The 15,241-nt window shown below is 46.1% G+C and overlaps 1 protein-coding gene across 2 annotated transcripts; it reads left to right on the plus strand.

Annotated features, from left to right (window-relative positions):
- Window positions 1–461: 461 nt before the first annotated feature.
- LOC308071254 (cytochrome P450 2J2-like) lies at window positions 462–15,226 on the plus strand. 2 transcript variants are annotated; one of them, XM_080406417.1, is made up of 10 exons: window positions 462–3,478; window positions 4,946–5,202; window positions 6,815–6,977; window positions 7,651–7,791; window positions 9,442–9,602; window positions 10,386–10,562; window positions 11,125–11,266; window positions 11,447–11,634; window positions 12,535–12,673; window positions 13,144–15,226. In XM_080406417.1, the coding sequence occupies exons 2-10, from the start codon at window positions 4,978–4,980 to the stop codon at window positions 13,320–13,322; spliced, it is 1,515 nt and encodes a 504-aa protein (XP_080262543.1). In that variant the 5' UTR covers window positions 462–3,478; window positions 4,946–4,977; the 3' UTR covers window positions 13,323–15,226. The 2 variants fall into 2 exon arrangements, with proteins under 2 accessions (XP_080262543.1, XP_080262544.1); XM_080406418.1 differs by lacking the exon at window positions 462–3,478 and adding an exon at window positions 3,489–4,723.
- Window positions 15,227–15,241: the final 15 nt, after the last annotated feature.

Consider the following 15,241-nt stretch of genomic DNA (forward strand, 5'->3'; position numbering starts at 1 on the left):
TTTTCATCTCTGCCCAGAAGAAGCATCGTATCGACCCCATGTACACGGGGAACAAAATCCCCCCGAACTGTACAATATCCCTATTGTGCATGGATTTGCAGACTGATTATTCAGAGCGTAGCCAAGGAAAGGTAAGGCTATGACCCATTGTTTTCCTGCGATCAATTGAATACTGTCATTTGCATTTAAAACGCTCCGAATTTGCACTGTCAGTATGCCAAACAGCTGCTCGGGCTTTTCAGCATTCCATGGTGACAATCACACTATCGTACATCATTGGCACCAGGATTTGCAATACTCTCAGTGTCAAAATTTTGTGGGTTTTTTTTTTTTTTTTTTAAGAAAAAAAAAAATCCCCCTCCCCCCCCCAAATACCCAAACCTGTGAAAAATCCACTTTTAAAATGATGGCGTTCGATGCTGCTAAGCAGGCCTTCACAGATGCCAACATATCAAAATTCATCTCTTTTCTTCCTCTCCTACAATTAAAAGGTAGTTAAGAAAGAGGCTGTTCCTGATAGATCCACCTTCTGTTTTCTCCTTTGTATGCGTATTATTCATTAGCAGTCTAATAAGAGTTTCAAAATGCTCTGTGCCTCTGCCAGCAGGGCATATGTATGTAGACATGTGCTTGTGACAGATAAGTACATAAACAGCATATTGGCACCAGAAAGACATCTGTGCCTAGAAAAACGCTTGTGATATGTACATAAATGACATTTTAGCTCTAGTCAAGTCCTTGTGGCTTTGAGAGGAATATGTGACTATACTCTTCTCTGTGAATACTGAAAAGGTGCATCTTAGAAGGAAGAGTATTTTAGAGGTTTATGGAGAGTTGGAGGAAGAGCTTGGATGCGGGAAGCCGCCCCGTGTGAACAGCCGGGGTTGCAGCCCCGGCTGTGCCAGGTTGCGGCAGACGGTGGCGGAGCCTTGCCAGGGGGATCGTGGGCGGCTGCCGCCGGCAGCGCCGTGAGCACGGCCCCCTCGGGGGGAAGCACCCGGCACCCCCAAAATCTGATTCAATACGTCCATATGGGGTCTGCCGTGCCAGGCTGGCAAAGGTGATGCAGCTCCTGACTATGACGGGAATCAAACCTTGGCCCGAAGACCAAAATGTCAGGGGGTGATCCAGGGCCTGGAGGCACGGGGAGTGCTCCCTGCAGTGCCTCCTGCTACCTGCATCTATCAGCTGGCTGGCAAAGCTGAGGGCCATCCCTTCACCGCAACTGTCTTCTGCACCAGAAAAGGGACGTTTTGGTCCGCTACAGAAGGGGACTGAGCATCCCATCTTCTGGGATCCTTCCCAGGCTGCACAACGGGACACCATAGGTCTGGTCACACCGCTTGGTTTAGGCTTGTAATGCCTCACTTTGCACATTCATGGTGGCGATTGCCTGCCTGATAGCTTTAATTAGTGCTGCAAAGGTTGTAGAAGCCAGGAGGTTATAGGTGAGAGGTCTATGGGAGTCCCAGGAAAACTAGAGAATATTTGCATCTAGTCTGAGGTAGGAGAGAGAGAAGATGCAAAACTGGAGGCACTTTAGTATTCGCTGCACATGCACGGCAGTAAATATGGACTCGGCGCCCTGATTTTGGGGCTTGGACTCAGAACCCGGGATGCATTTGAGCCCTGAGCTCCCATGGGAGCACTTACAGCCCAGGGAAATCATCCTAAGCAGGGAACCGAACCTGAAGGACTGGGCTCCACCGTGCCTTCCCTGAGCTTGCTCCAGGTGCCCCAGCACTCCCGTTCCTGGCTCTCTGCAACTACAAATCTCCTGTAGATTTCATTGGATCCAGTAAAATAAATCCTTAAAGGAAATGAGTGTCCATTGCCTCCAGGTCCATTAGGACTCACCTGGGCTGGATCATGAAACAGCAGCTGCACCTGTGTGAGATCCCCCTGGGACGTGGCCTTAACACACACCTCGGGGCAGTCGCTGCTGTTCACCTGGCTGCCCATGGTGAAAATGGCATTGCTCCTTTGGGTCTGACATAAGGAGGAAAGAAGCAGTGAAATATTCTTTGGTGTAAATCAGGATGGAGCCCGTCAGTTGATGTGACCTGAGCACACAGCTCCCCAGGTGGGTGGGGGTCTCACACCACCAAAGTGGTGGATGGAACTACAGCGGTGGATGAGCTGTTAGTTGCCTGAAAAAAGTGTTTGGGGGAAAAATTGTCTCCAGTCATTCTCATTTTGCATGTGATTTTTCCTACATATGTTTCTAATCATTAAGAAATTCTGTAGCTTAAATAACGCTCTGAAAGTACGGTAACTGTTGGACTACATTCTGTTGTAACCTTATTGAATTTCACTTCTCTGGAAAAAATAATGGGATACTATATCTTGAAAAACAAATGGTAATTGCATTTTTAACAGAATGTTTCTCTTTGTGTTTCAAAACCTTCTGCACACAGTTAGACATCTAGCCAGGGAAGAAGGTACAAAGCATATGGGCCAATTTCTGTCTGTTGGCTGTTCAAGATGCCTTAATATTCAAGCAGTGATGTGTGTGTGTCCATGCAATATGGCACTATTTGTCTGCATGGTATCCACGAGCTCAGGTGAGGCTGTCAAGAAGTTGAGCACTGGGGTCAGAAGAGGTATTCAAAGGGGAACTGGGGAAAGTGGCTTTACATCCTGCTCCTGATTAGATGTGTGGGCGTACATCCTTATATTAATTCACATTTTGGCTATTTGGACCACAGAAGACCAACGTTCCTGTGTTAGTGGTGCTGACCAGAGGCATGGGTTCATCTTTCAGGCGGCCAGGATCTTATAGCCGTCAGTCTTGTGAAGACTGCAGAAAAAGGGATTGTCCAACACCTTCGTACTGCCCACGCACCGCAGCAATATGACTTCCTCCTCAGTGCTCTGGGGATTTGCACACCACCACGTGCTGAGAACTGATTTCATTAAAGCCCGGGACCCAAAATAGCATCGTCTCAATGCAGTTGGTAGCATGCTGGTGTTATTGTCTACCGAGGTTAGGAGAGCCCTGGTAATACTGGAACGCTCTTCCCCAATTTTTAGTAAAGCTGGCGTGTTGAGAACTTTGTGAAGAGATGCATTTGGACATGGGAAGCTTCAAGGCAAAGTAACAGGCTTGAGGTTTCTGACTGACAAGACACATGTGAGTACATGCAAAATGTGCTCCTCCTGCTAAAAATAACATTTCTCCTGTCAACCACGATGCATCCGCCCCCACAACACCACCCAGAAGAACACATTAACACCTTGGCTTTGCACGTAGCCCGATTCACAGCAGCCACAAGTGGTAGAGGGATCTGCACTCTGTGCATGCTGACAAATCATATGGCATAGCGCAGAACAGAGGAGTGAAACTGGGCTAGCAGAAGTTGACGCCTTATCATCACAGTCCCTTTGAGCATGCTGTAGGCTGACACCTCCACCAACCGAGTCATCTCCCCGATGCCAGGATGAAGAGCACGAGCCCACTATCCTGATATAGCCTCTGGTAAGCAAGGCTCAGCTTGCCACACCAGGATGGGTGGAATAGGTGCGTTGACGTAGACGGGTACAGGAGCATCACGGGGGCATGGGCACAAGCAAAGCATGCCCGACCACTGCTGCTCACAGCTGTCCTACAGTGAGATGTAAAGTATACTTTATATACCAGTGATGTGAGATGTTCCTCCCATTACTGGTCACCACTTGGTGCCTAATACCATCCAGAAACCTGTAAATAATATTTTAAGCCAAGAAGCGTCAGGCTGCAGGTCAGTGTTGCCCTTAAAGAGGAGTCCTGCCGTGGCTAAGGTGTGGGGCTGTCATACAGCCCGTGAGCTTCTGCTGGCACTGCAGTCACCAAGGTAATGAAAGACATGGTCAGCAAAGCTTTTAAAAGTGGGGAAAGACTAAGGAACGCCAACATTTTTTCCCAATTATTATTTCCTAGGAAAATTTGCTTTTTGCCCTGAAAAATTGAAGCTTTCTGAAAAATGTTGAAGGCAAAGATTTACTTTCCTTCTGAACTTCTCACCATAACTTCTAGGCAAATAATTTGAAAAATCATTATTGACAGCTTTGCTTTGGTATAAATTTAGATTGTTTGCAAAGTAAATCTCTTTAAAAAAGCACCAAACAAAACCAGAGGTGGAAACAAGTTATAGCTAAATATTGGCAGGTGACTAGAGGTTGAGTTGCGGTCACAGAGGTCACTGTCGGTCCACTGCAGTTTTACCCTGGGACAATGTGAAGCTTTACACAAAGAAGATTTTCGGAAAACCCAGGAGATTTAAATGCATAAGTTCCAATCTCTCCTTTACCTGCCAAATGCATGAGCCTATGTTCTCAGTCACAAAATTAAGCTTCTTTAATTCTTGTTCAAGTGGCTGGGCAAAGGGCTCCTGCAGCGCTTCCCTTGTCTGAACTTCACCTGATGGCTCTGGCAAAGCCTGGCAGGCTTTGGTGGGTGCAGAAGGCATCCAGCCCTTTGCAGATGGTGTTTAGCACTTAACAGGATCAGCCCCTTAGCGACATGTATGATGTCCATCACCTCAGATGCCTTACCGTTTCTTAAATTATGCAACGCCCACCATATGTAATTAGCCAAGTAAGCTGCTTTCACCTAACCTCAAACGTTTGTAATGCTTATAATCCCATCTAGGTGTCTGTATAAAGGAGCTCCTTGTTAAGGGCAGGAGGGAGGAATATTCTTCTGTAAGAAAATTAGGGAGTTGTCAGAGATGTAAAGCTAAAGGTTTGCAAGATTGCTTTTGTTTGGCCAAGTGTTTTGAGGTTTTGGGGTTGTTTTTGGAGATGCTGGTGTTTAAACTTAGTTATTCAGCAGGTGGTCTGGCAGTAGCTGTACGTGATAAAGGAGTTTGCTCATAGCAAGTCCTGTCCCCACTAGGCTATCAGCATCTTAGCTTGCTGTTTCCTTTCCAGTCCTTTCTTACTCCTGTTTTTGCAAATATTACAGCAGCTTCAGCTTCCTTCCTGGGATGAAAATCCATGAGTTCTTCAGCCAAGATGGAGCTTCAGTTTTGGCCTGATTTGGTTTCTCTCTTGACAAAGCTGAATGGTTGGACACTCTTGGTGGTTCTGGTCATGTTCCTTTTGATTATTGACTTTGTGAAAAAGAGACGACCCCGGAATTTCCCTCCAGGGCCACAGGTCTTTCCTCTTGTGGGAACCCTTGTGGACTTAAAGCAGCCCCTCCACCTCGCACTGCAGAAGGTAAGAGCTCCATGGACTTTTCTCCTGCTAACAGTATTTTAACTCTTCAGTGACTTTTGTCACCAAACCTGTGAAGCAAGGGTAGCCTCTGAAGAACTAGCTAAATAGTAACCACATGTGGTAGATGAACTTCCTGGGTTTTATCTCTTACTATCTTCTCCTCTTCCATGGGTGTAGGAAGGTCCAATGGGAAAGAAACCCATAATGGAGGAACACCAACGCGTTCCTCCTCTTCCTTCCCATCTGACTGTGGCCATTTTCTTCTGGAGCCCAGAAAGGGTGCAGAGGGGCTGGACCAGGCTGGGGGATGGATGGCAAGTGCTGTGTGGGAAAGGGACTGTTTGGACAGTGAAGATCACCTCTGGAAATCGTCTTGTCATTGTCTTTGCTCAGAGGCCAACAATTTGCCCCATTACATCTCAAAGAAACATTTAAGACCCTGACTTAACGATCCCTGTGGCTTCTTCTGTGTTGCAGAAAGAGGCAGTGATTGCTCTGGAAAGGTTTCCAGAGCTTTGACTCCCACCAAAGCCAACAGAAGAGGGTTATTCTATGTGTGCTGAGTATGCTTCTCTGAAAAAGTGGAAGGAAAGGTTCTGACTTGGTGGTTGCAAATATCCTTTCTGGTGATTATTTATCTCTTGCTTTTACTTAGCACGCTGATGCCAGTCTATGTACCCCGGGTTTTCACAGGCCACTATCACAGGTGTCCCCTAGGGGAACCCTCGGTGAAGGCTGAGGCAGTGTGCTAAGGATGTTTTGTCCATACGCACAAGTATTATTAACAAAATTAATCATGTTCATTTATACACACACTGACTGAGACACCCATTTGGCCCCAGACTGGTTTCACAAGTCTCCACAGCAGTTCAGAGTGATGTCCTTTCCTGTAGACTCACACTAAGAAGAGGATGGCCTGAGCTCCTTGGCAGAGTGTGGCCTGAGAGACAACATGATCACCCTTTGCTCTTAGACATCAGGGAGCTGAACACTGCACAGAAGACACCAATGGTAGCCAAGTCTGTGCAAGGTAGATAGCTGTAATTTGGCCATAAATGCATTCAGGCTTAAAATTAGAAGTAGGTTTCTAGGCATTTGCAGGTGGAGCCACTTTCTAAATGAGACAGCTGGAGCAAGAAACCACACTGCTTTAGACAAAAAAGCTGATGAAAGGAATTGCCCTCAGCAGCAAGAGCCTGGGTATGGTGACCCAGGTGGTGCCTTCGCCTCCTACCCTGTCTGTGAGGAAGAGGGACGGAGCAGATGCCCGTCAGTTACAAAGCAACTAATGTCCTTGTTACAATCCTTGTTGCAAGTTAAATTGATGCAACTGCCTGGTGAAACCCAGGTCATACCTGCTAACAAATACAAGCAAACTATCTCTCCCACACTATAGCTCTCCAGGATTTTTTTATGCCATCTCCAGCCTTCGTGGAATAGTTCAGATCGGATGGGACCTGTGGACTTGGGTTTGGGTTTTTCTTAAGTCCACTTCCTCCAAACGGGACTAAATTAGAAGTTATTTGAATTCATAGGTAATTCGGGTATTGTCTAGGTCAGCTTTGAAAGTTTCCTTCTTCTTGCTCTCAGAGGGTGATGAACTCTCTTTCAGCTTACCGGTCGGTACGGGAACATCTTCAGCGTGCAGTTTGGAAGTCTGACGTTTGTGGTAGTCAGCGGGTACCAGATGGTGAGAGAAGCTCTTGTCCACCAGGCTGAAATATTTGCAGATCGGCCAAATATTCCACTCCTCCAAGAAATATTTAGAGGCTTTGGTAAGCACAGCTACCAGGATTTTGGTACAAAATATTCATCTCTTTACAATGATAAGAATTAGAGTGAAAGAAACAGTTTGAATTCAACCCTTGCTAACTTCACCCATGAAGGTGAAGTTAGGTTGCACAGAGTAAGGCAAGAACTTAATTCAGTCTAATGATCTCACAGGTGTACGTTTTAATCTCCTGGGATTTTGGGATGGTGATGGAATCAAAGTCAGGTCTTGATGAAAGAGGAGAAATAAATGCAAGCTGCCCAGAGATCAATAGGCTTGTGGAGTTTTCTCCTTGGTTTTAATTTCTCCTTTACTTTTTTCCCCTCAGTCGCATGTAGCTCCAGAGACGGGGTATGGTGCTCCTGCCTGCAGCTCTGCCAACAGTGTGATAGTACTTATAGTATTTTGGCTTACACCTTTTTTTCCCACGCAAAGTGACAAAGTAACAGATTAAAGCAAATCCATAAAGCTAGATCTTTAGCATAAGCCAATTACTCTTGAATTTTAATTCCCAGGCAAAACTATAGTTTTTTCCAGGTCTGTGGGGTTCGTTTGCTTTGGTGGTGGTGGTGGGGGGGTGTGTGTGTGGTGGTTTCAAGATGAATGGCCATTGCTGAATCCTATTGCTCGTGTGTGACCCAGAGCAAGGTTTGTTTGCTTGTGTTTTCTACCTGCAGGGCTCATATCATCCAATGGGCATATATGGAGGCAGCAGAGAAAGTTTGCTTTAGCAACACTGAAGAGCATTTCTGTAAGTTTTGAGGAAAAAGTGCAAGAGGAGAGCCGGTACCTCGTGGAGACAATTGAGGAGGAGAAAGGTGGGTGGTTAAGGTACAGCCCTGCGCCCCAAGCTTCCAGCTAAATGAACAACAAGACGTAAAACTCTTAGTCTGACGAAGCTCCTAACACACAAAACATTTCTTCTGTTGTTCAGATCTCTACCTTATGCTTCCAGACTGTGCCTTTTACCACTATTGTAGACCTCAGGCCTCCCATTTTAGTTCTTCCTTACTAATATTAAGCAAACATATACTAGGTGTTTATTAAAACTTGCATGTTTATATGGCTAAGAAAGTCTCTCCCATATTCCGCAAAGGAATAAATGCAGCTCTCCTGCTATCAGGCATGTATGCTCAGAGGCTTAGTTAACCTCTGCTTGTCCTTGGTTTTGCAAAGTATTTTAAAACTTGTTTAGTCAGGCTTTCCTTTTGTATCACGCACAGATGAAGCATGTGCCTTGCTTTTTTATGGTCCAGCTTTTAACAACTGCCAGAGGGATATTAGTAAGAATAATTTGTATGTTGGTACATGGGTGATGTTGCACTTCAGCTTTAAATAGAAGCAGATGGGGTTTAGCTAATTCTATGGAGCTATATATAGTAAACAAGAAAGATCTAAATAGGAATTGCGAAATTATATACTGAACTTGCTCCATTTTAATTGCTGTTACACTGAAGAGGCCAAATACTTCATGTTGCCAATTGATTATAGTCCCTTATAGTCCTAATCAATAAACTAATTAAGCCACTGGTTTGGGCCTTTCTTCCCATTAGTAATGACAAATAGCGATCATGTCCATCACTCTAATATCTGAGAATGAGCCCAGTTTAATTACTTTCTTGAAGAGTGGAGAGATTAGCAGTCCTGTGCAGAGTGCCTTGCATTTCAAAGTGATGCTCCCCAGCGTACTGACAGCAGCTCAGGGCTGGACTGAATTCCTGACCGATACTAGTCTCTCATATCATGGCAAGTAGCTCTCCAGGCTGCCTAAATGTGCCCTAGGAGGTGATGGTCTCAGCTCGATAGCTCTTCCAAGGAATGCAGATGTGGTGAATGTCATACCACACTTTGCTCGTACTGGAGCTGATGTGCATCATGTCTATGAGCCATATGAGCTATTGCTGGGTTTTACAGGTGGGTGCAGAGACTTGCAATCCTCTCCTCCTCCCCTCTCTCCTCCATCTCACTGGATTTCTTTTTGGTGGACGTTTAATGGCCAGTGCGGTGGCATTTTTGCAGTGTGGCTAGTCCTAGCTCCTTGCCCTGGGCTGAGCTTCGAGGGACCCTCTCCTGGTGTTTAAAATTGGCACCAAAAAACATGTTGTAGCATGCAAACCTCAGCCATAGCGTGGCAGGCTCCTGGTTGTTTTCCCTGGAAAGCAGTTCAAGCTCTACTTCGGCAGCTCTGTGCTAGCATTGGTGTGTGCCAGCAGCTTGGGCTGCAGACAGGAGGGGATGTCCTGGGAGAAAGGATGTCATGGCCCACAATGCCCAACCTCCCATGGGATGCTGGAGGTGATGGGGGTGGTGAGGACCCCAGGATGTAGGGTGAAGCCTTAACATCACCATGGATGAAAAGTAGGTGAGGTCTCACCCCAACTTCACAACTTGACCTGGTAGAGAATGTGGTTTTGACTGAGATTTTTAAAGAAAAAAAAAAGCAAGCTCTTTCATTTTGTTCCCTCCAGGACAACCATTTGACCCTCATTACAAAATTAATAGCGCTGTTTCGAACATCATCTGTTCCATAACTTTTGGGAACCGCTTTGACTACCATGACAACCGTTTTCAGGAATTACTGCACTCGCTGGCTGAAACGCTGCTGCTCATTGGAAGTTTCTGGGGCCAGGTAAAACCGGCTGGATGCTTTTCTAGCTTCAGCTGCATGTAAGTGCCCAGAAACCAGAGTTTCTAAGGCACTGACATAATCTGCTTCTCACTGTAGAAAAGAGTCATGTTATAAGGGAAATGACCACAAGTATTGTTTTACATTACACTGGGTTTCTACACAAAATCCATCAGGAAGGCAAGGAAGAAAGTTTAAATTACTAAGGCACATGGAGAAAAGAACACTACAGGATTGTAAAACCAACCTTAAGTCTGACATAACCAAAGAACAATGGAAAAAGCTTACAAATATCTATGTTTCTACAAAAAGAAGAGCCAATTAGCATGATTTGTGAAAATTCCTATCTTATCTCCCATCCCTTTCCCAACCAGTTTCTCAAATAACTTTTTTTTATTACAAAACTGCCTGTGAGTCCAGGTGAAACTAGGTGGATTTGGGGACCACATACCATGGGTCAGGTCTGATCTCTGTCCCCTCCATGGACCAAGCACTAAGGGGCTCCTCTGGGTCCACACTGACTTTGACTCCAGTGGCTATCTCACATTAGGTGACAGCTTTGGCCACCCAATATGAGAGAACTTTATCAGCAGAAAACATCTGGCCGATTCTTATCTTGTTGGTACTTGTTTACATCTGTGTAACTAAATTGACCTTTGTAGCAAAACTACTATATTTTTCCCTGGCAGCAAGTGGAACTATTAAATTGTACTATCATCCCAGCTATGATACCGGCCCATTTTTAACTCAAGAAATGTTCTTTTGCTCTTTTTGGTTTCTCACCAGCTGTATAATGCTTTTCCTTTGGTCATGCGATGGCTGCCAGGACCCTTTAGGAAAATCTTCAGGCACTGGGAGAAACTTCAATATTTTGTGAAAGGAGTGATCACAAAGCACAAGGAGGATTTGGACCAGTCCGAGGCAGGGGATTATATTGACTGTTACCTGAAGGAAATAGAAAAGGTAAGAGGGAAATACCTAAAGCCACCTAAACCTTAACCCACAAAATCAGCAGATGAGACTCAAGGCTGCTTTGGCAGAGGAGCTCATGCCTCCTGCGTTGTCTGCTCCTCCCTACCTCTTCCACTTCAAACTTTTTAGCAACAGCAGGAGGCTGTTCACTTTGCAAACACACAGATTTTTTGGTGGTTTTTTTTTTTTCATTTGAAAGTATTTACACTTTGCCTCCTTCCATCTTTCATTCTGTCACACAGCGTAGGAGGACTCTCACGGAACATGTTCACGTTTCTGAGAGCTTGGAGGCCTGTGCTTGCTGTTGTGAAACTTCACATTTAAAAATGCTACCTGCTTTCAAGAGTCACCTTACTGCAAACAGGATAGCTTTCAGAGCAGTCTGTAGGGCTTGAAATTCAGCAAAAGTGAGGGGTAGAAGTTTCCATGTCCAGGGGTTGTGGATAATAAACTAGCAGAAGGACCTGATTTATGTACAGGTGGTTTTAGTTTGGGTTTTTGAAAGCATCCTCTCCTTAATAGAAGTTTTCATCCCCATTTTTTTTTCCCCAAGTTTAAGGACGACACCAGCTCATATTTCCATGAGGAAAACCTGCTGTGCTCCACCCTGGACCTCTTCTTAACTGGGACTGAGACAACGGCGACTGCCATCCGCTGGGCTCTGCTCTACATGGCCGTGTACCCCCACATTCAGGGTAGGGCCACCAATGGGTCCTTCATTTAGCCCAAAACTAGTTAAGTAAAACTCAGAAAAGAGTTATTTCCAGCTCTACCACATGTTGGACATCCCTGTGCCCCACATTTCTTATCCGGAACCTTCTGAACACATATTTTTTATTTTTTTTAATATATTTTTTTTTTTTTACTTTTTGTAGAGAAAGTGCAGCTTGAAATCGACACAGTGATCGGCCAGTCCCGCCAGCCCATGATGGCCGACAAGGAGAACATGCCGTACACCAGCGCGGTGCTGAGCGAGGTCCTGCGGGTGGGCAATGTTGTGCCGCTGGGGGTGCCCAGGATGTCCACCAGCGACACTACCCTGGCCGGCTTCCACCTGCCCAAAGTACATGGACACCACCAGCCTCCCCCTCATCCCACCATCCCACCCAAAGCATGGTCTGCATGGCCCAAGTCCCAAATTTCACCAGGAGGGGAACCAGCCAGCAGGATCTTATGGAGATATCACAGCTATATAGAAAATACAGGCTCTCCTGTAGTGCTGTTATGGGTCTCACCTACTTGTGGAGGAGGATTGTGAGATCCTATGGTGCTGGTCATAATTTTCAATTTTAAGAGGTTTATCCCTTAAATTAACCCGCCACACATAATGGGAATAGAAGGCCAAGAAAAAAAGGAATGCAAAGAGTCTGGGTTTGTTAATTCCACAGAGTATTAAGAAGTAACACTTGATAAAAGCCAGGTAACAGGGATTGATGTATACACGCCATTCTGCAATTATGAAAGCAAATACAGGATTTAGATATAAGTAGTCTCTTCCATGTATATGACTGGTTCGGTCAAGGAAAATTAAAAATAAAAAATCTAGGTGTTTTGCTCCACACTGACTAGAATATTTCTTTTTCTGATAAAGGATGTGGAGATAAACCAGGTCGGGTTTAAAAAGCAAAATGTGATGAAGTGAATCGATTGAAAATTATTTGGTTAAATTGCTTCAAATTCCTATGGGAACACAGTGTTACCAATTTAAAGTTGGTGTATGTTAACATCACCGGTGACAGCAGCACAAGGTACAGATCAACATTATGGTGATATATAAAACACACAGAAGTGAACAATTCTGCAGACTTTCACTCTCGTTTAATTACATAGCTCAGAAAAAAACATTTTGCCCTTAAAAAATGTAGTTTACGTTGTGTGTGGAACGGAGCTAATAATAAACTAGTCTGACAACACGTCGGCTCTTCTCCATCACATAACGGCCCGTTTTCTCCACCTCTTGCAGGGCACCACCCTGATGACCAGCCTGACCTCGATAATGTTCGACAAAAACGTGTGGGAGACTCCAGACACCTTTAATCCTGAACATTTCCTGGAAAACGGCCAGTACAGGAGGCGGGAGGCTTTTCTGCCCTTCTCTGCAGGTAGAATGATGGATGGGAAGGTGGTTTTCCTTTTTGCAATGCTTTTTTTTTTTTTCCCCCAAGACACCCCCTCTGGAGTAGGAGGTACTGCTCCTTGCCCAGCTTCCAGCCCATCCCCAGAGTGAAAATCCCAGTGGCAGTTAATACTGACTGCTGGGAGCGGGAGGGAAATCAATTTGTCACCGCAGGATGAAAAAGTGACACTTTTTTCCTCTTGTGCAAGCTGTGTAAATGGTGGGGGGGGGGGGGGTTTGCCGGGTTTTCCCCTCTTCGTCTATCGGCACAGCCACCGCAGTTTGCTCAGCAGTAAACTTCTGGGGAAGGTTTCTGCAGAATGTGTGGGTGAACATTGCCACCTAACCTTTCGAGGAAGAAAAGCTCCCGCAGCCTGTGCAAGGCGGCGCGTGCGGGAGCCCCAGAGGTGGCTGACGCTCGCCCGGGACTCGGTGAGGTTTTTACTCCTTTTCCAGGCAAGCGGGCCTGTCCCGGGGAGCAGCTTGCCAGGACCGAGCTCTTCATCTTCTTCACAGCCCTCCTGCAGAAGTTCACCTTCCAGGCGCCGGCGGCTGCCACGCTGACCTTCGCCTTCACGCTCAGCCTCACGCGCTGCCCCAAGCCCTTCCAGATCTGCGCGCTGCCTCGTGACTGAAGGCCGGCGTGGGGCTGCCCCCCAACCCCCTGCTTCAGCCCTCCGCAAGCCAGAAAGTGTCCCTTCGGCCACCCGCCCCGCGGAGTTCGGGCTGAAATGGTGAACTATGGGCATCTCGTACCCACCAACAGGCGGGTGGCCACGGGAAGGGCAGAGGGCCACATCTTGCACGCTGCAGCAAGGACAACCCTTGTGGCTCTTCCCTTCACCTCCTGCCTCCTCCCCTCTATCAGTTCAACAAAATGCATGAATTTAAAAGCTTTATTACTTAATCTCCACTGTCTGCAACCCCCAGGGAGGTGTTTGCCAGCTGTAAAAGCATGGGAACATGTTGGGTCCATGTTGGCTCTTCCATAGGGGATATATCCACCACCCAGAGACCATTTAGCAACCCCTAAATCCGAGCGCTGCAGCACCCCAAATGACCATAGGCTGTGTTCCAAGGTGTCCATGGTCAGTGAGGGCAGCTGGCTTTGGATGTACAAGCTCTGGGTTCACGCCTTAGCACCAATTTGGACTTCCAGGTGGCCTATCCTGAGGCTCAGGTGGGCTTGGGCTCAGTGTGCTGTATGCCCCCTGCACCATCACTTTGGTGCTTTGTGGTGGAAATATCTGAGCTGAGATGTTTGCAGCAGCAGCGCGTATTTTTTTTCTCTCATAAGGATATTGAAATTTTAATTAGGAGGCTACAGGGTGCCAGAAGCAGCTTCCACCAAAGGCCAACCCAAGCAGGATGGCACAAGGAACTGTGCTTCCAGTAGGTCTTGAACGCCTACAAAAACAGTATTGCAATTGTGGAAGCAGGAAAGGCTTATCCAAATAAGGTTTGTGCTAGTAAAATACAAAGTGGGAAAGAAAAGTTGCAAAAATATAGTTGTGTGGTGTTGCTCAGGAGTGGTTTAACAGAAGCCCAGCAGCATGAGAAGTAGCAGTGTCAGAAGGGCCGTGCCCACGCCAGCTCACTGATGGCTGAGGAAGGAAATGTGGGCACGGAGGCTTTGCGGGGGGAAGGCAGGAGATCTCCACGTACCTTCCGTCCCTGGCAAAGGTTTATGGCCACGCACGGCGTGGGGCTGAGGAGGTGGCTCAGGGGTATGGCACCCTCTGTGGTGGAGACACTGTTTAGCCCATGCTGGGGTCTCTCTGGAAAAGAGTTAGTTAAATGTGCAAATTGTGGAGAAGTTTTCCATTTATGTGACCAAGCACTAATGCTTAAAAATGTTTTTTCCTGTGTGCTTTTGTTTAGAATATAGCCACAGCAAAGATTTATTCCCCACCCCCCTTTTTTTTTTATTTCCCACCTTTCACAAGTGACTTTTTTATGGGCAGCTACGTAGGGCACTGAATAGTTAACAGGAAAAGAGGATTAAATCAAGTTTCATTTCCACTGGCTTTAGCCTCCATCTCTGCAATAACCGCCTTTGCTGCCTTGCAAAGCAATCACTGTGCAGTGGCAGATTTATGCCACATGGGAGAGTCCTTTGCACATCACATCCCTGCCACGCCGGGCACCCCGGGATTTTGTCAATGAGCTGTCCTTCTAACTGATCGCTTTAATCCTATTGCAGTTTTAATTAATGTTTCGCAGTTACAGGCTCCCGTGGTGGTTTGTGGGTTTTTTTCTTTCTTTCTAAAAAAGAAAACATAAAAGATCTGTGGACTTTTTTTTTCACCTATGAAGTTTTCAAAGCCATTCAGGACTAGCAGTGGTTTCTCTCCATTTTTTTTATTCGCTTTGGTGTAGGTCTGATCTCTGGGATGTGGCTGCAGCTTGTGTTATTTGCACTGGCTTAGCAAACAAGTGTTGAACTCTTCCCTCTTCCATTTCAAACTTGCCTTTCTCTGTTACTTTAGGGTTTCCTTCCCCATTCATGGAGAGAATAAGAGATTGAAGTTGTCTTCTTTTTCTTTTTCTTTTT

The sequence above is a fragment of the Falco punctatus genome (assembly GCF_963210335.1).
Source record: "Falco punctatus genome assembly, chromosome: 11".
Classification (NCBI taxonomy): domain Eukaryota; kingdom Metazoa; phylum Chordata; class Aves; order Falconiformes; family Falconidae; genus Falco; species Falco punctatus.

Bases quoted from the DNA above. Each gene is read 5' to 3' on its own strand.
- LOC308071254 (XM_080406417.1), top strand. From the start codon at position 4,978: ATGAGTTCTTCAGCCAAGATGGAGCTTCAGTTTTGGCCTGATTTGGTT. The intron at 9,603-10,385 runs GTAAAACCGGCT...GTTTCTCACCAG, and splicing joins TTGGAAGTTTCTGGGGCCAG to CTGTATAATGCTTTTCCTTT. The intron at 11,635-12,534 runs GTACATGGACAC...CACCTCTTGCAG, and splicing joins CCGGCTTCCACCTGCCCAAA to GGCACCACCCTGATGACCAG.